This window comes from Salarias fasciatus, assembly GCF_902148845.1.
Source record: "Salarias fasciatus chromosome 23 unlocalized genomic scaffold, fSalaFa1.1 super_scaffold_20, whole genome shotgun sequence".
Classification (NCBI taxonomy): domain Eukaryota; kingdom Metazoa; phylum Chordata; class Actinopteri; order Blenniiformes; family Blenniidae; genus Salarias; species Salarias fasciatus.
In genome coordinates, this window is record NW_021941230.1 from 13,733,709 (window position 1) to 13,760,239 (window position 26,531).

The following is a 26,531-nucleotide window of genomic DNA, read 5'->3' on the forward strand; positions in this document are numbered from 1 at the left end:
ATTTCATCCTCGAAATAGATAAATAAGCGCCGTGTCGATATCTTGAAGAGGTGGTGGGTTTTATTTTGAAGGCACTAAGCGGAAGTAGCTTTCCTTCATGTGAGCGGAACCTGACGGTGGTCTCTCCATAAGCCCCGTGATCTCCGAAACAACATAACAAAGTGGAGGAAACATGGCGAGCGGAGAGGAGGCCAGAAGACCGCCCCTCGGTGAGCTCGTCCTCGGTCGGCGTGGAGGACCTGTTCCCCGCGGGGGCTTCGGAGCAGAGCTGCGGGGACGGGAACCCGGAGCTGGTCCGCCTGCGGGAGCGGCTCCAGGCTTGGCTGTCGCAGTATGAGAGCCCGCTGCTGTGGCTGCAGAGGCTGCTGGTGTGGGAGAGGCCGCTGCACAGCATCTCCGTGGCCCTCACGCTCAACACTCTGTTCTGGTGAGCGGCTTGCTCTGATCCTGCTGCCCCGGGAGCGTTAGCTCGCGAGCCAATGTCAGCCGGGACTTCCACCAGTGGATGTCGGGATAAGTTAGCTAATCCACGTCGGGTAGCCTCGTGCTAACGTAGCTTGCAGATCACTGTCAGTGATTTCCTGCGCGGCGGTCGTGGCTCCATCGGATCTGTTGGGAAATGTATTGTTGCGTGAGTGAAGTGATTTAGCGTTGTTGCACCTGTTTGGGGAGGTGAACTGACAAACAGTAACACCATGCTGCTGGCTCAGGCCTTGTCTGGCAGCTGTCAGTGACGGAGTGCTGCTCTCTCTCTCTCTCTCTCTCTCGCGCGCGCGCCTCGTCTGTAGTAAAATGAGCCAGTCTGATGTTGTGTTTCCGTCCTCAGGCTCCTGTCCTCCACCTCCCTCAGGCCTCTGTTCCTGCTGAGCGTGTCCCTGCTGGGGCTCATGCTGCTGGAGAGGTGGAAGCCCACCCTGCCCATTATTACTGGTGAGCTCAGGCCTGTAAACACTCATGCAGTTTTTACACTTCCAGTGTGCTCCAGGAATAAATGCTGCTTTTGCTTTCGGAGGACCTTTCTGTGTCAGGATTTGCATGTTCTCCCTGTGCGCATATGGCATTTCTGTCCCGTGTACCCTGCCTTCGCCGAGAGTCAGCTGGGATCGGCTCGAGCATCATACACCCTGACGGGTGCCCTGAGGCCCACGTGGACTCAAAACGTACATGAGAGGCAATAGCACTCGCAATAGCAGCTCAAACATGCCATTCACGCTTTGTTTTTCCTGTGGCCTGCAGGCTATTTGCTTTTACTTACTGAAACCTCAGTAGCATTCAGCTGTCATGTCACCTTGCTGTTTCAACAAAAACATCATAATGCATGAGGGGTTGTTCAAGAAAAACCAGCTGGTTAGTTTCCCCCAGTGAGTTTCACTCTGCTCAGGATCAACACAGTCTAACGTTAAGATCTGCCTGCGTCCTAAAATCCCTTTTCTGAGATGTTTGTGATCTTTTTTTTTTTTTGTCAGTTCAGAAAATTTAAAAGAAATCCTGACATCTTCAGTGTTTCCTGATCTGTGCTTAATTCTGTCATTTTTCGTTCCCGCAGTTCAACACGCGGAAGCTCGTCCTGCTCAGAGGTGTGTGAGGCGTCCGAAAACCTACTCTGCCGGGATCTCATTTAAAATAAGAAGCGCTGCTAAAATCAGCTCGTGTCTTTTTCACCCGCAGCGAAGCGATGAGCGCCGAGCAGCAGCGGCTGCTGAGCGTCCCCGAGCTCAGCCACCACCTGGCCGAGAGCTACCTGACCTGCTGCCTGTACCTGCAGGAGATGCTGCAGTACAAGCGGCAGAACCACGGGAAGGTGCGTCGCCGCAACACCCGCAGGGCGGCGCCGCTCTCTCAACAGCCGCCGTGCGCTCACGCTCCTCTGTTTTTTTTTCCCCCCAGTTCTGTGCGATGATGTGCAGCGGCTGCTTGGTGCTGGCTGTGGTCGGACATTACGTACCGGGGATTATGATCTCCTACATTATAGGCGAGTCTCCCGCCCTCCGTTGTCACTCGCGTCCCTGCATTGTGGCCCTGCTGACAGCCTGTGCTCTGCCCAAACCCGTTCAGTGCTGAGCGTGCTGCTGTGGCCGCTGGTGGTGTACCACGAGCTGATCCAGAGGATGTACACCGGCCTGGAGCCCATCCTGATGAAGCTGGACTACAGCATGAAGGGCGAGACCGAGCACCGCAAGCACGACAAGAGGAGTGAGTCTCCCCAGCACGCTGAAGAGCTCATTGTCAGACGACTATGAGGCTAGACATTCAGAGTGTGTGTTTTGACAGAGGTGAAGAAGGAGGTGGAGGAAGGGGACGAGCCGCGGGCTGAAACGGAGAGCGAGAGCGAGGAGGAGCTGTCCTGCTTTGCTCCCACGGTACGGACACACACACACTCACACACACACACACACACACACACAACATGCGGGGGTCTGAGGTGTTGACTCGAAGCGCTCCCCCTTCTGGCCAGGTGGACGTGAAGACGACGGCGCTGGCGATGGCCATCACGGACTCGGAGCTGTCGGACGAGGAGGCGTCCATCCTGGAGAGCGGCGGGTTCTCGGTGTCCAGAGCGACCACGCCCCAGCTCACCGACGTCTCCGAAGGTCAGCCGCTCTACTCACGTTCGCTCTTTGATTGTCATTGTAGATTCTGTGGAGCAGAAGTGTGGCATTGAGGGTGTTTTGTGGACTGTATTGAATCCAGGTGTGGTTTGTGCTCCAGACTTGGACCAGCAGAGTCTGCACAGCGAGCCGGAGGACGCCTTCCTGCGGGACCTCCCGGAGTTCCCCTCCGTGGAGGAGTTTCCGTCCATCGAGCAGAGTCTGCTTCACTTCCCTCTGCGCGGCCCCGAGCCAGGCGGACGGCGGTCAGGCGGCGGCGGCGGCGGCGGCGGCGGCGGAGCCTCCGAGCCCCGTCACCCTCCTCATCCAGCACCTGGCCTCCCCGCTCCACTTCGTCAACACGCACTTTAACGGACACGGACGGCCGCCCGGGGGCGAGCAGGGCGCGCCGCCGCCCGCCCCGGGCCTCGCGGCGGAGCCGGAGGGGCGGGAGACGGAAGCGGCGGTTACCCAGGGTGCACAGCGGTCTCTGGAGGCTCTGAGCGAGGAGATCGTGAGCACCGCCATCTCCACCGTGGTGCAGAACACTCTGTCGGCCCTGCTGCGCTCCAGCGAGGCCAGCGAGGAGCCGTCCCTGGCCGAGTTCCTCCCCACCGACATCCCGCCCGGCGCCCTGGACGCCACTTCCTCCGCCGCCGCCGACACCACAGCCACCAGGATAGACCCGCTCGGTCCCGACGACGACGGCGCCGGCGAGGACTGCCCCGACGACACGCTAGTCCACACCGAGGATGAGGACTTCGAGCTTTTGGACCAAAGTGAACTGGAGCAGGCGGACGAGGGGCTGGACCTCGGCTCTGACGGACAGGCGGTGGGCGGAGCCTCCGGCACGCCGCCGCCGCCTCATCTGCATCAACCTCAGTCATAGCTGCCCCCCCCCCCACTCCCCCCTTTAACCCCGCCCACCCCCGCCCCCGACATGCAAGCGTTTTGATTTGTGAGTCAGAGTGGCGTAACAAATACCCATACATCCTGCAACGCACCGCACATCTACCAGAGGTCAGAGGTCACTGCTGCTGGTCACGGGCTGTGCAGCAGATCGTTCGTACACACCGTACACACGTCCAAGTGTTTTTTTTTTGTTTTTTTTTTCCTCATCCGTTCGTCGGTGAACCCGTCGATTCCCCTCTGAGGTTCGATATTCAGCCGCTCGTTGCCCGAAGGCAGAATCACCGGCGTGACTGGGAATCGTACTTCACACCATCCGTACGGAAGAGAAGCTCCTGCACCGTCTGCGACACACACACACACACACACACTCGTTCGGTTTGTACACCGCCGCCTCGGGGCGTGTGTGTGTTTCCCCATGACGAGTCCATGCATGCCGTGCGTCACGCATGTATTCCCCATGATCGGCGTGTGTGTGTGTGTGTGTGTGTGTGACAGGCCAGTTTTAGAGTGTAACAGCGACTGGAGCAGCTCTGTCCTTCTGAATCATCCGTCCTGATGGAGGATTTGGTTTTCAAGTTTCAAAAAAAAGCAAACAGACAAACCGTTGGTCAGCTGGACCGCTCGGCATCCAGATCTCAGGTTTGGGTGGCACAAAGTGAACCTGCCGTGGCAGAACTCGCCCGTTCTCTGACCCTGTCGTAGTGCACTGTATTTGTACTAACCTCTTTATTTTCTTTCAGTCAGCGCCTCCTTGTGTATAGTGTAGAAAAGCTTCAAAAAAAGAAAAAAGTGTATATTCTGCATGTATAAAAAGCACTCTGTTCAAGTTCTCCTTGTCAGCCGACAACGTTCTGCACAATGTGTGAGGGGGGAAAGAAATCCTTTGAATGTTTCAGGTTAAATGAGCCCATTGATATTTATATTGCATTACCTGTGAGGAGAGTCAAACTTTTGATGCGTCCTTATTTTTACGGAAATGGGCGACGAGTTCTGACATCGGATCTGAAGAAGGAAATTAACAGACTAGTTTGTCTATGGTTAGTTGTGTGTTTCTGCTTCTTAAACTATAAATATATATATAAATACGAAAAAAGGCCCTTACTGAACTGTACAATTTAAAAAAAAAAAAAAAAGGAATATATTTTCTAATTTCTCCTTTTTCCATAAAGTGCTCAGTTTGATCTTTTACGTCTTTAAAAAAAAAAAAATAAATAAAAAAAGTAACCAAGTTTCCCGAAGCAGACGAGTGTCGTGAAACTGGTCCGATAGACGTGCAACGACTCCACATGTGAGCGCAAGAGAATAAAAGAACAAACTGAAACGAACTTTGGTCGTGCAGATTGGTCAGGATTATTCCCCAACATGTTAACTGTAAAGTCCTTTATTTATTTGCAGATGTCAGTTGTTTCCCTCTGCGAGCTTCTTTTCCTGGAAAGAGAACAAAAAACGCTCACGTCCTCGTTTGCTGTAAAGACAGAATTATTTCGGGGTTCTTTTCGCGTCGTGGCGTCTGCGTCACCTGCAGCAGTTCGTCGAGGGACAGCTGGATTCTCTCCTTCAGCTTGTCTCCGACGCTCAGCTCGGACAGCAGGGAGCATTTCCCCTCCCTGAAGGCGGCGGGCACCGAGAGGACGACGCCCTCCGGGACGCCGTAGTGACCTGCAGGCAGACGTGTTTCCTCACTGCGGCGTGGGAGCGCTCCCACGCCGCAGGAGTCTGCGGTCACGTCCCGACCTGTGCACGGCACGCCCACGGACAGGACTTCCTGCGTGTCCCCGGCGCCGCTCCAGGCCCTCAGGACGGCGAGGAGGCCGTTGGCCGCCGCCATGCCGGCCGCCCGGCCCGTCTTCGAAGTCACGGTTCCTCGCCGGCGTCCTGCCAAGGACTGGAGATCAGTTTCCAACCACTTCCTGGAAAGCAGAAAGGGGCTCATTCCCGTCAGACGCATTGTGAAATGAACATTTGCACAGTCGAGTGTTGTAATCTGACGGTCGGCTGGCGTCGGATCTTATCGTGTTTGTTTACCGTTCCTACCAAACAACCAGCTGCAAGTCTGAGCAAGAGGTGTGAGTGAAGCTCGCCTGTCATGGAGGACCTTCAGGACTGGCTGCCAGAAGAACGGCGGCCCTTTCACTGCCCCGTCGTAGTTGAAAACCTTCGCCATCTGCACGTCGATGTAGAAGATGCCGCTGATGTTTCCCCACACGATCACATCTGTAACATCTGGAGATGAAGAGGACAGAAGCAGTGACGGCTCCAGTGGTGCTGAGCTGCAGTTTCAGTACAGGTCTGAGGATTCCCGGCAGATACCTGACGCCCTCACGTTCAGCTGCTTCGCAATGATGGCCTTCGCTTCGTTCTCCAGCTGCGTCGCCATGGCGATAAATTGCCGGCTCTCAATTGAACAGGCAGAGTCCACCAGCAGCGAGCATCTCAGGTTCACGAAGGAATCGCCAGACACCATCACCTTCACCTCCCTCCTCGCTCTGGAGTCGATCAGTCGTCCGTACTCTCTGTACCGCTCGGAGATCTTCTTCACGCTGGTCCTTCTGTCCTCCTCAGGGTCGCTCTCCCCATCCGCCGGCCCGTCGTCCAGCAGGAGGACGACGTCTGCGTGCCTGAATGCTTGCTCCACGTTTGTGTGAACGGTCACCTGTGGAGAAACTTTTGTTCACTTCCTTTTTTCTTCAGCTTCAACAACATAAAGTTCAGGATACCTGATGGAGAATACTGAGGGCCAGGTCCTGGGTCTCCATCCTCAGGTCTTGCAAACCCTCCTCAGTCCCGTCGAGGTCCAGCAGATGGAGGCTGATCAGAGAAACTCCGGGGAACACCTCGGCAGAGAGCAGCTTGGGGATCAGAACGTGGCAGACTGGGCTGAGAGCACTGGGAAGATGACAGATTACTGAGCAGGTTGTTTAATTTGAGGCGATTAAAGGTCTGAGAGATGGACGCACCCGCTGATCCATATGTGAAAGGGTTGAATGAGACTGACGCGCCGCTGCTCTTCTGCGGTCTGCTTCAGTTTGGCCTGCAGGTTTTCTGCAGCAACGCTCAGCATCAGGTCTGTGGGCATGTCTGACGTGATCCCGTAGTATTCCTGCGCATCAGGCGATGACACTTTCAATCTGGATGGGTCTTTGATCTCATGAATATGAGTTTGTTTACCTGGCAGTGCTCCAGGAAGTCACTGAAGCCCCCCAGGAGCATCCCTTTGCCACCTTGGACCACCAGTTCCCTCCAAACCAGAGGGGAGTGCTCGTGTTTCCAGCCATTTCTTTGACACGTGACCTCCAGCCATTCCTAACAGAAGCATGGAGGCGGTCAGACGAAGGTAACAAAGTAGTAATTGTTAATAAATAACTAAATAAACGACTGCATGAATGAATAAATAAATTATTAAATAAAGCGTTACCTTCCAGTCCTCTGGCAGGACTGAGATCTTGTGGACTCTGAAGTCTGGTAGACATCTCTGCAGAGCGTCGGCTAAAAGTTCCGCTTTGGCAAAGTAGGGACAGTCCGATTTACCTGCAGAGGCGACACGAATCAGAATCATTCTGAAAAATAAATTTTAGAAATGAATAAATAACGATGAATTTTACCAGCGAGCACAAACTTTGCCATTTTAGAGAGAAAGCGTCGGTTGCCAGGAGACCGGAGGAGCAACGTCTAAATGAGTCCGTGTACTGCAGATACCTGGAAGCGCAATAGAATGTGGTATCTTGGCTGAATATACGACCCTAAATATAACTTATTACATTTTATTACTGTTATAACACTTACAGTTCAAATGTAATATTTTCAGGATTAAACATAATCTCTAGATTTGTGACAGTTCCTGGTTTCCGTGTTGACAGTCGGACACATTACAGCAGCGCACACGGAACGCACGGCGTGTGGGGAAGCGAACATTTTTTATTTTATTTGTCCTTTTTTGAGACTTATCTTTGCTGTTAATGAATCGTAGACTCTGCTTTTACCCGGACAATGTGTCAGTTAGCGTTATGCGACCGCAATGAATGTTTAAAATGTTTAGTAACCCCGAGCTAACGACAACTCTCCTGTGTTTTTAGCTTGAAGGTTAGTTGACCTTGTTAAATTTAACTGACCAGACGTATTTACGTTTTATCTAAGAATAGGTCCAAGCGTTAAAACGAGTTGGGATATGTGGCTATTACCTGCAGGTGGAATATTACATAAGTAACGTAGACGTTTTCTTGTCTTGCTGTTTGCTTTCTGTTGGGATTGTCTTCTTTACACCGCCTGTCAAAGGAGCATGTCTGTGTGGACAGCGGAGGAGCTGATCAGAAGGAGTCTGCGCCTCTGCAGGCCTGTATACCAGCAGCACGGCTTTCTGGTGGCCTCATCAGCTTCATCCTCACCAGGTCAGAAGCTCACACGCATCCAGAGGCAGAGCCAGAGCCAGAGGCAGCCACCCTGGTGTCCTGTCGGTTCAGTGAGGTTCTACTCGCAGGAGAGGGACATCAGTGATGAGGCGGAAGAGAAGGACCTGTCCCTGCCTCATGAGATGCAGGTGGAGAATGCTGCCGCAGAGCAGAGACAGTGGAGCTCTCCCTTCCTGAAGCACCTGGAGCGCTGCGGCTCCCCGTCGGACGTCCTGGACCTCACCCGTCTGTACGCGCCGACGATCAGACAGGTCAGCAGCAGCCTGGTCCGCATGTGGGCCGTCACCAAAAAGATGTCCGAGGACCAGCGGCGGTACGAGCTCCAGCTCATGTTTGAGCACCCTGCCCTGGACGAGCTTCTGCAGAAGGCCATGAGGACCATCAGTCTGATGCGCCACGAGGACATGGTGTACACCCTCCTCAGTATGGTGAACCTGGGCGTGCCTCAGAGGAGCCGGGTGGTCCAGACGTCTCTGCGAACCCTGCAGGTCAGCTCACACATTCCCACACATTCTTGTTCTTTTTGTTTTGTTGACGCTGACTCGTTTTCTTGTTCTCTCACAGGAGAAATTGAACGATCTCGATGAGAAGTGTCTGTCCATCTTGGCCAGCTGCCTGGAGCATATGGACGACTGTCCCAACGTTGTCGCACTGAAAGCTGGCCTGAGGTGAGGCTCATCAGATGGTAGGGTTACATTTTTGGAATTATGGGGATGACCGTGGCGTTTGCTGTCGCTGCGTTCCAGTCTCGTGGTGGAGGAGCGTCTGTCGGGGATCAAGAACGTGGTCACTCTGCAGACCATGATGCGCCTGCTGGGAAAAGACGCCCCAAAGGAGCTGAAATGGAAACTCGAGGTTTGATCACAACTCTTGGTTTTGACTATATCTTGCTTCCACTGATTCAGAGCCACTCTTGTTTATGCCAGTGCTCTCTCCAGTGTGTGATCACTTGAAATTAGTCTGAGCAATGGTTAAAAAAAGCTTTTTAAATTTTCATTCTATACTGTCTCCATGCGCTCCGTTTCCAGAAAAAGGCCTTGTCGATGGCAGACCAGTTCAGCGTTCCCAATGCTCAGTGGATGATCTCCACTATGGTCACTATGGGCTTCTATTCCAAGCCTTTGTTGGAAGTGTGCAGCAGGAAGATCACAGGTGAAATACGTTTGAAGAAGCTGAAGTGTGAACCTGCTCCGTGTTCAGCGTCCTTTTCTCTTCATGACAAGAAGAAAGTACCTTTCATATCGTCTGTGCTCTGATAGAAAACCTGCACGGCATCCCCTTCAACCGGTTGTTGAAGCTGCTGCACTCCTGCAAGGAGCTGCTCTACAGAGACTTCTATCTGCTCACGGCCATCTCGGACTACATCGCCTCCACGGTGGACATCTGGACCAACAAACAGGTACTGAGACGCATGACTGCGCGCTCCGCCCTCGATACCCTGAACGATGATTTCCTGTTTGACCTTTTTCCTCCTTTCCGTGCAGCTGCTGCTCCTCCTGTCTGTGTTTGAGAGCCTGGCCTTCTGTCCCGCCGCCGTCATGGAGGCTTACGCAGAGAAAGTGATCGCCGACCCCGACATGCTGACGCTGAAGGACCTCCTGTGCGTCCTGAAGGTGTACTCCTCTCTGAACTACGACCTGCAGCACCAGCGACGGCCGTGAGTGTCTGACGCGACTTATTTCTGTTTTACATCTGGTCGTATTACTTCAAAGAGGCTCAGTCTTTACGCACACGCAGACACACAGTCGGTGCAGTTTTAACAGAACGTGGAAATTTAAAGAATGCAGAAAATGGATTTCCCAGACCGGGCGCGTAGCGCCAAACATCTTTTCTCCACGCTCGGCCCGTCAGAAAGGATTCCATTGTAGCAGAGCTCCATGGCTGTTTGGGTGTGATGTTCCTGCTGCAGGTTTCTGGACAGCCTGGGCCGCGCTCTGGACTCCTACCTGCCCAAGATGACGGCGTTTGCGCTGCTGAAGGCGGTGTACTGCCTCTGCCTGCTGGGCCACTTCCCCCCCGCGGCGCTGGAGAGGCTCCAGCAGAGCGGCACGCCGCCGCAGCAGCTGGCAGGTGACGCCCCCGACCCCGCCCCCGCCTCGCTCCTCCGTTCTCACCCCGGTCTGACCTCCTCTGACCTCTCCCCAGACTCCAAGTCGCTGAAGAACAGGGAGAGAATGTTTCACACGGTGGAGCTGTGTCTCCGCCTCGACCGCCCTCCTCTCCCTCCCTCTGTCACTTTCCCCACGTCGGTCACGGAGGGCCCCGCGCCTTCCCAGTCGTCCATGAACCCGTGGCTCCTGGAGGGCCTGCGGAGCCTGCTGGAGGACCAGGAGCACGTGACGCTGCAGGAAATGGTGACGGAGGAGGACTTTTACCTCATCGGTAAAGACGAAGCTGGGGTGTGTGAATCGCCGCGCGGTCTGGATTATTCATAAATTCCTGTTTTGTGAATTTGGACTCTTAAGACGCCGTCATCACCAAGCGCGAGTCGAGCCGGCGGCCCGAGAGCGACGCGGGAGAGCGCGGCCCGCCAGCAGAGCGCAGTCGAAGGTAAGAGCTGAGCGTGGCGCCGTGGTTAACCTCACCAGCTGTCTTCTGGGAGGATGCTCTGCTGCTCGCCTCCTCCGGCGCTGCCGGGCAGTGACGCCGCTGATCCGCTCTGCACCGTCGGCATCTCGAGAGTTTATGCCGGGTAATGACGTCGAACCGCAACGCGGCGAGTCACGTTTTTGTTTTGATTTCGCTCTGTGACATTTTCTGCGAGTTTGCAAAAATGATATTGATGATTTCAGTGGAAAAAAAAATGTGTCCAGCTTCAATGAAACTGCTATAAAAACTCCACAATTTCATGTTTTTCCTTTTTTTTTTCTGCAAAAACCTAAAAAAAAACCCCAAATATTCACTAATTATTCAGAGAAGGGCCCTTTAAACAGCTGTTTTCCAGCATTTAATTGATTACAAATATTCGTTGGGAAAGACTTTATTGGTTTTTTTTGCAGCATCAGTTTTAAAATTTCTTTTAAGAGATTAAGGAGAAAAAATATCCTTAAAAAAAACACTGCTATAAAACAGGACAAAATAAATAAATGAAAAGAAGATCTGAGATTATTGTTATTTCTTTTCGCATTAATTCCTGTCAAAGCCATGAAATATTTAATTATGGTCAAGATTTAACCCTTTCGATTGCCAATTTGATTCATTCTTCTTTTACAAATAAACATAAAACACAGACTGAGAGGATAGGAGATCCTTTTTTTAAATTCTTTTATGTGCGCTCACAGCCAAAATTATGAAAATTTTGCCAAAATAAATGATGACGTCCACAATAAATAAAGTTTTAAGTCAGTTTGAGCACTGTTTTTTTTTAATTTTATGTCTATTTTTGCAGTGATGTTTATTTTGATGACGCATTTAATAGAAAAAAAACGGACAAAATAACATCAAAATCACACAAATCCTAAATTCAAGGTGATTTGTGTAATGTTGGTTTGCTTGGGTCGTTTAAATGTTATTTGATGGATGTTTGAAATGATTATCAAATAAAAAATCAGACTTTTTTTCATGCCGTTGCAAATCCAACCCAGCGTCTGTGATGTTTTGATGTGAGCTGCGAGAAGATCTGCAGCTACCTGTGAGTCAGAGGAAGTTGGAAACATTTCTTCGTTTCTTGTGAAAATAAACCCACATCTTCTCATTTTTCAGGTTGTAGATGATTGCCGACTTGCAGCTTGCTCACCGAGCGGAACATCCACCCTCGGACTGCGTCTCACTTCACGTCTTCTTCGTTTTCTCAGAATTATTTTTGTGTTTTTGTGTCTTAGAATCGCCGTGGTTCACGCTGCCCCGTCCAAGTTTTGCTTCGGCACGCTGAACCCGCGCGGCCCCCTGGCCCTGAAGGCCCGGCACCTGAGGATCCTGGGATACGAGCCCGTGCTGGTGGGAGTCAGACTCCGTCGGCCTTTTAATCGTTGAAACATTTTTAGCTTCTCGCGCCGATTGGAACGGAGAGAAAAGTGAAATAAAAGCCACGTTCTGTCTGTCCAGGTGTCGGAGCTGGAGCTGCAGTCGGTTTCGGAGGAGCAGAGGACCGAGTTCCTCAGGACGCGGATTTTCCCGGAACTCGTGTCAGAAAGCCGAGCTGAGGCCGGGCTGGCGGCGTCTTGAAGGCCGTGAACCAACACCAAAATGCAACGCAGCGACTTCAAATCTCAGATGAAATGGATTCAGAGACTTTATTCAACATCCGAAACATTAAAGCGATTTCCGACTGAGTAGCACTGTTTTAGTTCTGTTTTCCTTCTATGTTCATCTCTGCAAATCATCTTGTGTAGAAGAGCGAGCCGCTGAGCGAGCGGCGCCGAGAGCTGCAGCTTTTGCAGAAACTGCAAGGTGTGCAAGGAAAAGGTGGAGGCTGTTTGAAGCCGCTTCGTCTGCAGAAGGGATGAGAAAACCGGGAGGCAGACAGGAAACGGCGCGCACTGTTCTGGTTTGAAGTGGTTGGTGGTTAATGTCAGCGCAGGCGCCGAGACATCGCACTCTTCTGCGCAGTGAGTGGCGGCATCAGCCGCTGGGACAGTGCTCAGAGTGTGGCCACTGTAAACGACAGAATATCCCACTGATTCACCAGCAGCGCGACGCCGCGAGGTGCGGTTGAGTCCCCTCGCGGAGACACCCCCGACTGTTTCAACCACAAGATCAGGGGTTCCCGTGTGTGTGTGTGTTTGTGTGTGTGTGTGTGTGTAGCAGGCAGAAACGTGTGAGATGTCATTGAGAGCGGAAACAAGCAAAACCACCAAGTGACTGTAGATTTTTATTTTTTTTACATCCATTTGGTTTACACAAAAACAGGCCTGTGGAGGGAAAACTGCTACTGTGGCTGCTGCGCTCAGAAGTATCTGGGGATGGGGTTCTGGATTCCTCTCTTCTTCTTGGGGGCTCGCTGGACTCGCGGTTTGGCGTTCATGTAGTCGTTCTGTAACTCCGTCCTCCTCAGCTTGGTCTGGGAGAAAGGGATGGACGTTAGCGGACGGATTTGAGGAGCGAGGGAGCTCGAGCTCAGGCTTTCAGGAGCTTCTTACCCAGCAGACGGACGCCAGCACGGTGACGGCCAGGCCGTAGACGCTCAGGGACACCACCACCAGGATCCAGATCCACAGCCACGTCCCGCTTCTCCTCTCTTGTCCGTCTCCTGTAGATCCGTCCTGGTTGCTTCCGCATTGATGTCCTGAAAGAGGCCGCGACAGGAAGGTGAACACACACACACACATCTTAGATGTGCTGTAACCAGATGTGATGGTTTACCTTCCACCAGCAGCGGCACCACGGCGTCGCTCAGGCTCTTCTTGAGGGGAGGGGGTGAAATGACGGCGGCCTCGCAGCTGTACCTCACCGGGGTTTTGGACACGGTGACGTTGAAGCCGGCGAACCGGCCCTCCCTGCTCTTGTGCGGCTTGACGTCGGGGCTGCACTGGGCCGAGCAGTCCTGCTCGCCGGGCTGAACCTGGCAGGTGCAGTTACAGATCCTCTCGTCGCCCCGGAGCAGGTTGAACCTCAGGGTCTTCCCGGTCACGCTGGGACACAGGATGAGCGCCGTGCCGCTGCAGCCCGCCTGCGAGGCCGTCTGCACATCTGCAGGAAACCATCATCCTCCTTGAAAATGTACACTTTTTATACTTTAAATGTGTCTTGCAAGCACTAAGATGAAGAAAAGCGTTTGGTGAGCAGCAGCTCAGTTCATTTGCATTGAGTTATCACTCCACAGCAGCTCCACCCACACAAGGAATCTATCTGATATCAAGGCCGTCTGAGCGCTTTTCAACCGCCCTTTCATTTCACAGGAAAAACAGAAATGTGCCATGTGAGCGGCACACGTGAGTCCGCCGCCGGCCTTCAGGCCACGCTGCTCAGGAGCTTCTGAATCTTTGTGTTTCTGCTGTGGAGCGGTTGCACTTCATCGTTTTCTATACTCCCCTCAGATCAACACACACAGAAGTTATCTGGCAACAGCCCGCCAAACCCAGGAGGTCCTGCTGTGCAGCACAGTTCATGATGGCACCGATCTGAAGAGAACTCCAGGATGTGGACTTAAGTCTGACGACTGAAAGAGGCGCTCTCCTCTGGAGAGCTGCTGGCAGTGTGGTGAAGATGAGGTCTGCAGCTTACCTTGGAGGGCCCCGATGCTGGGAGACGGAGCGGCGCGAGACGGCCTGCAGCCCAGGACGACCAGCAGCAGCCAGCAGAGCCTCATGACCCCGAGTGTGAACCCAAGCCAAAGCTCGCTCTGCATGTCACCTCCACTCGCCGAGCCTCACGCTTATTAAGAAAGAAAACATCCTGTGGCAGGGAGACGCCTCCCCTGCTCGGGTTTCCACCCACCGCTGCTGTTTGGCACGTCTCTGCCTCTGTCTCTGCCTCTGTCTCTGTCTCTGTCTCTGTCTCTGTCTCTGCGTCACGTTGTTTAAATTTGTTACATCATTTCTCTTCAACATTTTCCAGTGTGCATAAATGTGAGTGTGTGCTGAGGTGAGTCACGCCGGCCAGGGAGTTTCCTCTCCTCGGTGACTTTCACACCATGTTCTCTGAAGAAGTTGTTTTTATCTGCTTGCGTGAGGAATTGGAGCAGCTGTGACAGCTGGAGTGTAGAATCACTGCGCCGTCCAGCATTTCTTCCTCTGCACAGCAACTGTCATCAAGCATGCATCGCATTCTTCCCACGGTCTCCTTTGTTGCAGGTGCAGCTTTAAATTGTAGGACAGTGGGACGATCTGTTACAGAAATGAATCACACATTTTGACGACAAATTGTGAAATACAGAGGAGTTTGGTCAATTTTTTTCCCCAAATTTAATGAAGATATATGTTAATACATTCCCCTGCAAGAGGAAAGGTTGGGAAAGACAAGGCTTAAGATGAAAAGATGAGTGTGAGGCAAGCGTTAAAGATTTCAGCTTTTATTTTCTGGTATTTACATCTAGATGTGTTAAGCAACTCATATTCATATTCTTACTCATATTTTAAATTGTATTTTTCAATTTTTTGTGACAGAAACTGCACCTTGTAGCGTCGCTGTGCAGTGCAGTGTTGCCACGGTGACAGTACAAGTTTAACTAACTCGCAAATGACGAATGCAACACTTCGGTGATGACCACAGGTTGCAGGCTTGAGGCAGTTGTTGCAGACAAGATGCAAATACCAGGAAATGAAATCTGACATTCGTCTCCATCTTGAACCAAAATGTGTTTAGTGATGAACAAAAACTAAGAAATTGGCCTTGTTCCAGCAGTTCTGGAGGAGACCGTCTATGTTACAAATTAAAACCAGTCTCTGCGTTATAATTCTCAGGTAGTTCAGTGGCTGTCCTGTAAAGGGTTAACAGAAAAAGCGAAACCTGGTTTGGAAAAACTGTTGAAAATCTGTGCATCATGCATTTTCTGTTCTGTTGCACTCTGTCAATCATTAAACACCGCGCATTCAGACAGTGTTTCTTTAAAGGTGCATTATTACCCATATTTCTAGTTTTTTATCTGCTTTTTTTAAAATGATTTGAGTGATTTCTGATTCTGATTTCTGGTGCAGAGGCCAGCCGGTCGTTCACCTTGTGTCCTGAGGACAGACTCACTGAGGCAGCAGCTTTCATTCATGGCAGCTTTTCATCCACTAGATGGCAGCAAAGCATTAAACCTTTGACCAGCCTGTCTCCACAATGTTGAGCCTGAAAGGCCATAAAAGAGGTGAAGATGTTGCGTTTGTGCGACAACACATGGTGATAAATTCATGGGATTTGGAAGCAGGGATTATGCTTTTTGTTGAAAAAGGCTGTCTGTAAATCTAACAGGGAAATGAATGGAGGAGGGGCTGATGGGTGAGTGATGCCTTGTGTCCATATGGATGACAATAATCTCCTAATCTGGAACGTGCCCCATTTGTCTGCAGGCCGTTTTAGGTGAGCAGCGACAAGAGTCAAACATAACACCTCTATTTTTTTTTAAAATTGTTATAATTACTATTATCATTATCATCATCATTTTATTTTATGCATATAAAAGTTTAACTGTAGCTCAAGTTGAAAAACTTCCTCAAAAAATGTGATCATATTTAACCTCCAGTGCGTAAAAGAAATTAAGAAGGATTAGGCAAGGATTAAAATACATGAGTTGTTATTGTTATTGGTAAGAGTAGTAGTAATAAAGATAGAAGTAGTGGTAGTGACAAAGCGATGCAATATGAGTGTGATATTCAGGACAATTTGGCAAAGCAATTGTGAAACAAAATAATAACAATCCAAAATTGTTGTCTGGATAAAATATTAGTCAGGAATAAATATTTTCACAAAGAAAAAGAGTTTAGAGTGGGGGAGATATGATTAAAAGGGCAGTATTAACTGGAAAGTGTTTGATGCTTTTGGTTCACGTGCTTCTCGTTGCAGTGGAAATAATAGATCCTTGATTAGCGGATATATTGGGTTCAGGTTACTGTTTATTTACACGAAAATAACATCGAATTAAACTTAAAATGGCTCTTGATATACTGTTGAAGCATAAACCTGCGTGACTGACAGCACTGCGTGCTAATTTGGCGAAATGCGCAGCGCGATTAACGGATCTTTCATTTGCGCACTTGACGGTGGATGTTGATGCTGCTTTCACGGCCCGTCGGACACTTTCTCGACGTGTTTGTCTGTCGCTTTCAGACGAGCCGCTGTGTGTCTCTACGTGTTTGACAGTGACTTTACATCCCGTCCAGGCCGCGCAGAGCCGGTCAAAGTGCGCAGCTCGTCTCTTTCCGTCCTGACTTGGGGGCTCGCTCCCCGGCGCACGGCGCCGTTTCCGGGGGTCCGTGAAGGCGGCGCTGGATCCTGGGCTGGACAGGAAGCGGCGGAGCCTCGCAGCGTGTCTCCCCGCAGCTCCGGCCAGAAGAATGGGACAGCGATCCGGACTGTGGACGCTATGAGCACGGCGAGCAGCGCGTGGGGACATGAGGACACGGAACCGCTAGATTCCTCTTTATAAAACACAATCATCACTATTATCACGAGTTTTCCTTCTTTCTTCATCCCCCCTCCGGGCGCAGGGGTATTTATTGGAGAGCAGAGGAGAGGAGCCTCTTTGTCATCCCATTTTCCTGTAAGTGGATTTTCATACGCCGATCTTCTGTGTTTAAATCTTTTGTCATCTCCTTTTTCTCTCCTATTCATAAAAAAGAAAAAAAAATCCTGTTCCTAGAGGGAGATGCGAGCCTGAAACCGCCTCTCTTGTTTGTGTTGTCAGTCCTCTCGTGCGCCCTTTGCGCTGCGTCCTCGGGAAAGGCTCATCCAAAAAACAAAAAAACAAAAACGGGATTATGTGTGACCGTGGGCTTGTGCGGGCTGTTCAGCGTTACGTTTGTTTCCCGTGGGGTGTGTGTGTGGAGTGTGTTGCCCCCCTCTCGCCCCCCTGTGCGGCCATTGAGCAGTCCCTTTTCTTGGGGGGGAGAAAGGGTGTGCGCGTTACGGGGCCGGCTGGGAAAAGAGCCGCAGCTCTCCACCGTGCGGACTAATTGACTGTAAGTCTATTGTTTGTGGATTTTCATTTATTTTTTTAATTCATTCCTTTATTTTCCTCGCCCTGTGGATCTGTCGTGTTTGTAATTTTCTGCATCCAGCGGAACAGAGATGTGGAGCCAGTCTCCACCCTGTTCAGCAGGGGGAGGCGATCCGCTCCCGGTAATGGCCGATGATGGTATTGTCGCACTTCTGTTTATACCCTGCTCTTTAAATCCCGTGTTTTATGTGATTAACGAGCTGTGAGGGGGTGTCGGATCACACGCGTCCTCTCTGCACCTCCTGATCGGCGTTTTCATTCCCTCTTTGTCGGCTGCGGATTGGACCTCGTCCATCCTCCCTGACCACCGGCTGTCCCCTCAATGCAAAGACTGACGGTGCAGGATGTGACACCTTACTTCAGTGTGACTCACGTGATAAGCAGAATTCGTGTTTTATCTCCAGAAGTGTTCAAGTTTGTTCTTGCAGATGAAGTTGACACCACAGGACGGTGTGTTGAGTCACTCCAGTGAGCAACAGGATACAGGCCCCGTTCACACAGCGTTTCCAAGTGGAAAAGGGAAAACCTTTGTTTCGTTTCTGAAAACAAATTGTTGGAGATGTCCTAAAACGCAGCTTTTCTGGAATGCTGCCATTGTGCAGGTGCACCACGGAGGGAGAATGGAGATGTTAAATTGAAGAGGCCCGAGGGCCGAGCCTTGAGGAACCCCGCACAGGAGGTTTCATCCTCCCCCGCTTTGAAAGCCAGACGTATTCGAACTTGAGCTGGTGGACATCCAACCTGACACTGTCCTTTCTAGAGAGTTAATTTTTCCCTCCAGCAAAGCCACCCTAAAACATGATGCCTCCTCCGCCGTGCTTCACCATGTCACCGATGTTTGTTTCTGGCAAACACTGTTTACGTATGAACTGTTTGTTCCTCCCTCACTCAGCCTTAGCTTCATCCGGCTCCAGAGCAGTTTTCAGGTTGTGTTTTGGAGTTTGTTTTGGGTTAATTTCAGGCATGCAGTGATGTTTTGAAGAGACGTTAACTCTTTTGTTGCTCATTTAGCATCCTCTTCAAGTCAGTTCCAAATGATCTCCAAGTCTGAACGGTTTGGAACGGCTTTTGGAAATTACTTTTTTGGTTAATATGGTTTTATTGTTCATATCTCATGATTTGAACTTAGATTCCATGGGACTAAGTCGACTTTTATGAATTTTTGGTAGCATTCTGAACATTTAATAGGTCTTTTCTGTGGAGATCGTCTTGTGTTGAGCAAGTGGTGCTTCAGATCTTATGACCTGAAAATGAGGAAGCTTCAAAAGGTTGGGGTGTTTTCTTTTTGCCTGCCTTTAGAAGTTAACACTGGAAAGATAATGGCTCTGCTTTGACCGTGGGGTTCAAAGGTCATTCCCAGGCGAGCTGCTCGCCATGCCTCCGTCTGCTCGGCCGCCATATGGGCTCAAGTTCTCACCCATTGAGCATTTTCAGCGGTGTTTGCCCTCCTGAGGCCAGGTGAGGACATTTCTTGCCGGATCTGTTGAATTCAGGGGCAGACGCAAAAAAACAAACATTTTCTCCGCCTCCCAAAGGGAAAAAAAAAAAAAAAAAAAACGCCACAAAACAGCCACTTGGCCCTGCCTTTATTCCCTCTCAGTGGCTTTATAATAGACCGTCTGTGTCCTTAAGGCACGCTTGATTTGCATCAACAAAGCACTAGTCCAACAAAGCACATGGCTCCGTGCAGCTACAATACCAGCCGTTGGTTTACAGTGGAGAGTAAACACCAGCCTTCTGCTCGCTCCCCGTCACACAGATGTCCCAGAAAACTTGCAGCTGGATTCATATTTCACTCGCTTTCTGAAGGATTGGAAAACATCTGGAAGAGGGAAAACAAAAGTGTCTATGAAGAAATTAATGATTAGTTTCAGGACATCAGTGGGATTGCTGTCATTGCAGCGACATTGTGCAAGAAGTCCATGTTTGAATGGTATTTGCATCAGATTTACAGCCACTGAGAAGAGGAATTTTGATGAAAAACACATCGGGAGACGAGAGGGAGCTCCGTGTTATCGTATTATACAAGACATTTCCTCGGCAGATTTAACAGTCCCAAAGTTACAGGCAGCATTCAGCCATAAAACGCTCAGTCATGGCTTGGATTTCTAGCCGAGGAGGTAAAACATGTGTTTGAGAGTAGCGTGTCATCTCTCCGCTCCTGTTTTAAGAGCATATGTAAGAGATTTTTTTTTTTTCACCGTCAGTTTTCTTTTCTTTGGGGCCATTGAAAAGCGAGCCCAGGGCGAGAGGGAAGGCGATACGTTTTTGGACGAAACATCAGCTCCTCTCCGTATGGAACCAGAAACATGGTTTTCTCATCGGTCCATGCTGAGGAAGAAAAGTAAAAAAACATGTTTTGCCTCCCACCGTCCGTCCCTCTGCTGCCTTTCATCCTTTTCTCTGCCTGATTTCCCTGAGATGCAGCTGATTAGATGGGAAAAAAAAGCAGTTGTCAAAGAAATTTGAGGCTTGAGGAGTGATCCCCGGAGACGGTGTGTTTTAAAGATGATGGATTCCGGAGCTATTCTTAGTTTGCGTACCGGTCCGTCCGTCCGTCAGCTCTTTATTGGCGCTCTCGTGCGAGTTGTGAGGGCCTCGTCTCCGACTCCCACCCGAGGCTTCCCTTCCACAAAAGCAGCGAAGACGAGCCCGTGGTCGGGCGGGCGGGTGTAGGTTTACCCAGGTTGTGTTACAGCCGGGGGGGTGGGTGGGTTTGAGGATGGCGCTTCAAACGCACCCTGATGGAGACCCGGAGGGGAGAGGCTACCCTGATCTTTCCGTCGCGATCAGAGGAAAGTTCACCGGCTCCTCGATGCCGAGCAAGACGTCCCGTGACCCGGCGAGCCGGTGAAAACGTGGGAGTTGTTGCGCGGGCGTGTCCCCCTCCTCGTCGGGGGGACACGTGATCCCGGCCTCTATGGGGCCTTGTTCTGGTAACATTTTGCTGACCTTTGATGGCAGCTGCTTCTGCCATTTGCAAACAAAGACAAATGGCTAACCAGCAGCCTGTAGCCTGGAAAACCCTCGCTCTTCACCGCTCTTCCGTTTGGCCTTTTCATATATACTTATAGAGCCTTATGTCACTGCTCTCAATAGCTGGAAGTCGGCTCTTCTACCCTTTTTTTGTTCAAGATTGATTCCTGAGTTTGATTGTCCGCTCTCGCTGCGCCGCGGCGAGTCCAGGCTGTTTTCCTCGGTAGCTTCCCTGCTATGTGCTGACGGTGCAACTCCCCTGCAGCCTCGCCGCTCTGCTACGTACCGACGCCGCCGTCTCCACGGCTGCCCCTCCGCTCTGCCGTGCATTGACCTGTCGCCAGAAAGCTGAAAGCAGCAGCAGCAAGCTTCCAGCATCCATCGTTATTCTCTGTCTTCATCTCTGTTCGCCTCTTCCCTGGCCTGTTTTCTAACATTCCATCTAATCTGCCATGATACACGTTCAGCCTCTCGTACGTTTCAGCCGTTAATTGTCCTTTTCTGTCGTCACCTCCCCGACTGTACGGTTTGTTTAAGCAGCTTAACGCGGCTGTTAATCACCGAGGCTCCGACAATGGCAGGTGGCTGATTGTCCCTGTCGGCCCGGACGCCCCCTTCCTCCTCCTGTGCGCTGCTGCAGATGGCCCGTTTTCATTCGGCACGTGACAGGAAATAGAGGGGGGCTCTTTTGATCGTCACTCTCCACATAGTTAATCACGCGTCGACACCTGAGACGGCCCCGGCCCGCGGGCCCGGCTTTGTATCTGCGTTTTCACAAAGTTGGATGGTCGCCTCGTACGCGATCCGGGCGAAAAGGGAACCTCATCCCAGTGGGAATCATTCGCTGAGATTCCAGCGGGTGCGTCAGTTATCGGAGAGGTGATTTATGGCGTCCCGTTGCTTTTTGTTGGAGTCCAGGGGGGAAGTCACGGGACGGCCGATGGATGGGGACGGCTCGTCTGTGTCGCTCTTTGACTCGGGACGACTCAGAATGCTCCCGGCAGAAAGGAGTGTTTCAGAGAGAGGAGCAAGAAGAGCACAAAGTGCCCACTCAGGAGAAACACACACACACACACACACACACACTCATGCACTCTGGCTGCTGGATAGAAAATATATTATTGACTGGAGGTGATGTACGATCCGTCTGTGGTAAGAATTACGCGTGGACGGGGGGAAAGTGGATTTATTCCTTTTCCCCGGGTCGCTTTCACGCGCACTGTTTGACTTTAAATGAAATGGCCGGCCGGTCGGCTGATGTTTGCTTTGCAGCTTTACCCGCTCCGGTCTGACCGGAGTTCACTCTGTTCCCATGAAACCATAGCAGGCGTGTGCGTGCGCTCCACATGTGTTTGTTTGCCTTCCGCGGGCCTACGATAACGCGCCGCGACGAGTTTTCTTTATGGAGAAATGAGAGCGTTCCCCCCCTCGCCCTGCTGTGACAGGCCTCCGTTTGGAGCAGCTTGTACAGTTGGCCTCTCACCTTTGACCTCCGGGCTACACATTCCACTGAAATCCACCGAGGGTCCGGCCTTATTCGCCGCTTGGAGAGCAGCGTTACGACACAATCTGAGCAAATACAGCGTCTCCTCCGGGAGGGGGGGGGCCGGGATCAGATTGTGTTCGGGGTGTATTGTTGGAAACACGGTGAAAATGAACCGGCCTTAAAATGTTGACTTTAGGCAACCGGAGGAACTTCAGGCGTTCACGTGGCGCTCTCAGAATAGTCTGATCAACTTATTTTTTCACGTTCTTTGAGTGTGCATATCTATAAAATGATCTGTGTGTTGAAAAATGCAGCAAAACCAGTTCGTTTTATAGTTTCTAAGTTAAACCGCGTCACATAAAACTGAAGAAATGAGTGAAACTGTTGTTCTATTGGATGTCAGTTGTATTTAGAGTTTCTCTGACACACACACACACACACACACACACACACACACGCACTCTGGAGGTGAAACAGGTGTGCCGGTGCATATTGAAGTGTTTCCACTATTTCAAGCGGTTCTGCATGGAGCTGAAGCCACACTACACTACACCCAGTTTTCCCATTAAATATGCACTGCAGCCTACTTCCACCCCCCCCCCCCCCCCCCCAATCAATCTCTCATCATGGAAGTTACTGTGAGAAAGCAGCCGATGCCGCGGCGTGCGGGGAGCATGGACTGATTAGGTGGAGGCTCATGGGGGAGCGGAGAGGTTTTCGTATCGCGTCATCTGGAAACACTGAGGTCATTCTCGGTGCCCCCCCCCCCCCCCGCCGCCAGAGTCTGGAAGCTCCTCTTTTTCACAACACTTGGCTGCGGCCGCTGCGTTTACTGTACAGTACAGAGCCGCGCTGGCAGGCTGCTCCACTTTTCCCCTTTTTGTACGCCGGGGTCCATGTAGGACGGCGGCGCTGCAGTGACCTACAACTGGAAGAGGATCCAGGGAAAACAGCCCAGCTCAAACTGGATTGACACATTTTTTTTTTCTCTTTTTTTTTTGCCGGCGAATCCCTTGACAGTTACTCAAACCTGCAAGCTTAATCTCGCAGAATAGCGCACTGCGTGTGTGTGTGTGTGTGTGCGCGCGGGCGCTTGTGTATCACTGCCTCTTTCCAAATCTCATTGACTAATACCCTGGCGGCGGCGCGCAGGCCTCGGTTCAGCCAGTCCCGGGGTGAAGTTAGTGGCTGAGTAGCTTGCTAATCTGCCTCTGCTCCGCTGATCTTCACTCTCTAGTGGTTCCTGATTATTTTTCACCCACGTGCCACGCTGGCCGCTCTCCGCTCGGGGAGCGAATGGCGATCTGCCCCTCGTTCTGGCGCTGCGGCGGCCGTTTGGGTTCCCGTCATGTTTGGTTTGTCAGCCTGACCTCTGTGACCCCGCGCTGGCTGCTGGCGATCCCTCGGAGAGATTATCAGGACGGATCCGTGTAAATGAGAAGCGAGATTTCTGTCTTTAATCTGCGATCAAGCCTTGCTAATGACGGGCTCTGACGGTCGCTGGCGAATGATTATTTTTTACACAGAGACCAACAACCTCATCATGTCGCTCTGCGTGTGTGTGTGTGTGTTGCATTACCAATAAACCCCAGCAGCAGGACCTCCATCGGACCCCGCCGGCCATCGTGGGAACATTCCTGACGCAGCGTTATTCCGTAATTCCCACCATGTGTGGCTTTCGCAGCGTGTGGGGGGGGGGGGGGGCTCAGCTCCTGGTAATTGCAGCCAGGCCTCGCCGTGCGAAGGGGAGGAGCTGGAGGAGTTTGTGACAGTCGAGGCTGGACGATGAGAACAACGTTTTCCTCCAGATCGGTGTAAAACACACACATTTTTAGATATGTCAATCAATCATTATCGCTGACTCAGCAGTTTTTCTGATATTTGCTCGTCTCTGAACGGATGACTTGCATTTCTTGTTCAAACCGAGACGGAGTGGATCGTGGATGTGAAAATGGCGCTGCCGGTGCCTCTGAGTGTTTTTATTGACCTGCTGCAGAGGTCAGGCGGCCCGCCGTGCCGCGGTAAATGCCGCCACATCCCGGAGTTGCGCTGGATTTGATACCAAAGCGATACTCCGATCGATAGCGGCGCCACTTCCCTTTTGCTGCGAGCCATCAATCAGGCGACTAATGGTTTTACCTCCGTGCCCTTACAAGAATGCTGGGGGTCACCGCCGGGTCTTATCTTGTTCTGCGAGCAGATTAAAGTGGCGCCGGGCGATGCTGATCGATGGGTCTCTCTGGATTGTGTGCTTCTCTGGGTTCTTCCTGTTGTTGTCGTCGTCGTCGTCGTCGTCGTCACTGTCGGCGTTCAATCATCCCATCGCATTTCAACAAGATAATTCATTTTGCAGCGGAACATTTGAACTCCAGCACGACTCACATGACCTGCAGAGAGCAAACGTGCACAGGGAGAACATGTGCGACGGGTCCCGCCTTCTTGTTTTAACTGTGGGGACTTCCCGGTGCGTCTGATTGGTGCTTTATTGAGCTGAAATTGCTCATTGTGAAACTCTTACTGTACACACACACACACACACACACATATATATATATATATACGCACACACACAGTGGCAGTGTGTGCTTCCCCTTCCAACAGTCCTGCCTTTATTCCTTTCCTGACATCATCCTCGCTCGGTGCCCTGCCCTCCTTCCCGCTTCCTGCCCCGACGGGAAACCGGCCTCCCCATCGGGGGGGATGAGGGAGGGGTGGAGGGGAGGGGGGGGGGGGGGCTGTTAATGGGGGGAAGTGTGGGTGGACAAGGACACACCTGTGTCCACCCACACTGGACCGTGTGTCTGGAAGTGGGGCACTGATTAAAATAAGCTGTCACACACACACACACACACACGGGGGTGATGTGTGTGTGTGTGGTGTGTGTGTGTGTTGTTTTATAGTGTGCAGGGAGAAGGCAGAGCTTGGAGAGGAGGTATTGTTTCCCGAGTGTGTTGTTGTGCAACAAGCTGATGCTGCAAGGAAGGCAGTTCAGAGTGTGAGTATCTATTGGAATAAAGTGAGAAATACCTCTAACACCCCCCCCCCCCCATCCTGGCTCCTGGGAGTGTGTGAGTGTGTGCATGTGTCGCAGGCCCGGCTCTGTGTTTTTTTTTTTGTTTTTTTTGTCGGGCAGCAGCTGCCCCGCTGAGGCAACTGTGCTGCAGCCACACCTGTTCACTGGCCTTGTGCTGACGGACTGATCCCTCTCGGTAACCGTGTGCAACACACACACACACACACGCAAGCATGACGTGCATAAACACACACACACACACACACACACACACACACACACTTTTACACTCTCTCCTTGTTACATGAAGCCTGTTTGCTGTGAAAACACCCCCCCCCCCTTTTTTTTTTTTTAAAGAGCGCGGCCACATGCTGAGCAGCAGTCGGCGTGTCGAAGCAGGAACAGCTGAGACCGGCGGCATCAGCTGCTCACATCTCGCAGAAAGTCCGTCCAGTCGCGCCTGAATCACGCTTTCCTCCTCAGACTGTGATTCAGCTCGTAACAAACAAAAAAAAAAAAAAAAATCATGAGTCAGCGGAGTTGTAAGCAAACGAGCTGGTGACTCGCCGAGATGTTTGCAGCAGGTCAGCGTTACTGAGACCTGGCGAGGAGCGGTGAGTCACGGCGGCTTTTCCCCGGGTTTAGGCTTCTGCCGTGACTCACGTGAAACGACCGGCCTGCGGCGGCCGACCCGCTCATTAAGCACGCGAGCGAGCGCAGCTCCGAGCCGCTGAATGGCGGCGGGAGCCGCGCCTGATTGCTTTCGGAGCTTTGCGATAAGTGTCTTCCTGACTGTCTGTGCTTGGTGAAGTCTTCACCGCTCCAGCGCCCTCCAGTTAATCCTCCGCCTGCGCTCCACCGACCGCCGGCTTCACACTGACAGCTCAGCCATTAATGCTTCATCAGGTGACCGAATTACGGCTTATAATTAAACGCTGATGGTTTTTTTTTTTTCCCTCCTCTCTCTTGTTCAGGGGATCAAGGCCCGGTGACGGGAGTCAAGTGCCGCTTTCGTCCGACCTTTAAACCTCAGTGGGAAGAAGGGAAACCACTTCAGAGGTGAGAGTGAGTAACGGTACCGTTGCTGCTTTCCGTGGGTAATAAACCGCCAAGCAGACCGAAAATGGGGGGAAAAAAAAAGTGCCTCGACGCGCTGCCGGAGCCTCGCAGGACAAGATCTATTTCAGGTGGTCTGGAGCGCTATAGTTTTACGGCCGCTGACATGCGTGTCTGAGGCAGCATGTGTTCGAAACCATCACGTCCGTCATCTCGCCGCCTCACGAGTGGAATCCGCACCGTTTGGTGGTTTTGTTGTCTGGAACAATAGAAGAAAAAGAGGTTAAAAATCCAGTGGAAGGAGTGCAGCGAGGGAGGCTGTGAATCGAAGCCAGGCAGGCCTCTGCGGAGCCCGCCGGAGCAGAGTCTTCCTCGCCGAAGGAGATAATTCCCGACTTAAGTGGAGCCATGTGAGGGCGAACCGTGGTCTGTCGCCGGAGATGCTCCTCACACTGAGCCTTTCTTCTCTCGCCGTCACAGCGGCCTCAGAAGTCTCCGCTCCTTATTTATAAGAAGA

At 51.6% G+C, this 26,531-nt stretch overlaps 4 protein-coding genes across 6 annotated transcripts; 2 read left to right on the forward strand and 2 right to left on the reverse strand.

Moving 5' to 3' along the window:
• The first annotated feature begins 172 nt into the window (after positions 1–172).
• LOC115383769 (reticulophagy regulator 2-like) lies at positions 173–4,720 on the forward strand. The gene is given in 11 exon segments (XM_030085947.1): positions 173–199; positions 201–427; positions 827–930; positions 1,547–1,577; positions 1,669–1,801; positions 1,888–1,972; positions 2,056–2,193; positions 2,272–2,360; positions 2,456–2,591; positions 2,710–2,831; positions 2,833–4,720. Coding segments are annotated over 11 exon segments (1,737 nt in total). The 3' UTR covers positions 3,478–4,720.
• Positions 4,721–4,880: 160 nt separating this feature from the next.
• On the reverse strand, positions 4,881–7,185 carry LOC115383775 (putative malate dehydrogenase 1B). Its single transcript, XM_030085954.1, has 10 exons — positions 7,103–7,185; positions 6,916–7,028; positions 6,669–6,803; positions 6,458–6,600; positions 6,218–6,386; positions 5,811–6,153; positions 5,582–5,723; positions 5,235–5,410; positions 5,020–5,159; positions 4,881–4,928 (listed from the first exon to the last, which is right to left on the reverse strand). Exons 1-10 carry the CDS (start codon positions 7,122–7,124, stop codon positions 4,899–4,901), a joined length of 1,413 nt encoding a protein of 470 aa, XP_029941814.1. The 5' UTR covers positions 7,125–7,185; the 3' UTR covers positions 4,881–4,898.
• Positions 7,186–7,374: 189 nt separating this feature from the next.
• LOC115383766 (FAST kinase domain-containing protein 2, mitochondrial-like) lies at positions 7,375–12,168 on the forward strand. Of its 3 annotated transcripts, none has more exons than XM_030085941.1 (12): positions 7,375–7,580; positions 7,773–8,394; positions 8,471–8,574; positions 8,653–8,761; positions 8,935–9,058; positions 9,166–9,305; positions 9,391–9,563; positions 9,816–9,976; positions 10,052–10,288; positions 10,372–10,456; positions 11,728–11,842; positions 11,951–12,168. In XM_030085941.1, exons 2-12 carry the CDS (start codon positions 7,777–7,779, stop codon positions 12,068–12,070), a joined length of 1,986 nt encoding a protein of 661 aa, XP_029941801.1. In that variant the 5' UTR covers positions 7,375–7,580; positions 7,773–7,776; the 3' UTR covers positions 12,071–12,168. The 3 variants fall into 3 exon arrangements, with proteins under 3 accessions (XP_029941801.1, XP_029941802.1, XP_029941803.1); XM_030085943.1 differs by lacking the exon at positions 7,375–7,580 and having other exon boundaries at positions 7,773–7,885; positions 7,975–8,394; XM_030085942.1 differs by having other exon boundaries at positions 7,375–8,394.
• A 541-nt stretch (positions 12,169–12,709) lies between these two features.
• On the reverse strand, positions 12,710–14,301 carry LOC115383773 (uncharacterized). The gene is made up of 4 exons (XM_030085951.1): positions 14,069–14,301; positions 13,208–13,534; positions 12,985–13,130; positions 12,710–12,905 (listed from the first exon to the last, which is right to left on the reverse strand). The coding sequence occupies exons 1-4, from the start codon at positions 14,190–14,192 to the stop codon at positions 12,792–12,794; spliced, it is 711 nt and encodes a 236-aa protein (XP_029941811.1). The 5' UTR covers positions 14,193–14,301; the 3' UTR covers positions 12,710–12,791.
• Between the last annotated feature and the right edge of the window lie 12,230 nt (positions 14,302–26,531).

What these genes read in the sequence shown, in the direction of transcription:
- LOC115383766 (XM_030085942.1), top strand. Translation starts at nt 7,777, where the DNA reads ATGTCTGTGTGGACAGCGGAGGAGCTGATCAGAAGGAGTCTGCGCCTC. An exon ending in ACATCTGGACCAACAAACAG is followed by an intron (nt 9,306 to 9,390) that starts GTACTGAGACGC and finishes CTTTCCGTGCAG; the next exon opens with CTGCTGCTCCTCCTGTCTGT. An exon ending in CCAGCAGAGCGCAGTCGAAG is followed by an intron (nt 10,457 to 11,727) that starts GTAAGAGCTGAG and finishes TTTGTGTCTTAG; the next exon opens with AATCGCCGTGGTTCACGCTG.
- LOC115383773 (XM_030085951.1), bottom strand. Translation starts at nt 14,192, where the DNA reads ATGCAGAGCGAGCTTTGGCTTGGGTTCACACTCGGGGTCATGAGGCTC. An exon ending in CAGCATCGGGGCCCTCCAAG is followed by an intron (nt 13,535 to 14,068) that starts GTAAGCTGCAGA and finishes GGTTTCCTGCAG; the next exon opens with ATGTGCAGACGGCCTCGCAG. An exon ending in GGTGCCGCTGCTGGTGGAAG is followed by an intron (nt 13,131 to 13,207) that starts GTAAACCATCAC and finishes GGCCTCTTTCAG; the next exon opens with GACATCAATGCGGAAGCAAC.
- LOC115383775 (XM_030085954.1), bottom strand. Translation starts at nt 7,124, where the DNA reads ATGGCAAAGTTTGTGCTCGCTG. An exon ending in CCCTCAGTATTCTCCATCAG is followed by an intron (nt 6,154 to 6,217) that starts GTATCCTGAACT and finishes GTTTCTCCACAG; the next exon opens with GTGACCGTTCACACAAACGT. An exon ending in CGTGGGCGTGCCGTGCACAG is followed by an intron (nt 5,160 to 5,234) that starts GTCGGGACGTGA and finishes GTCTGCCTGCAG; the next exon opens with GTCACTACGGCGTCCCGGAG.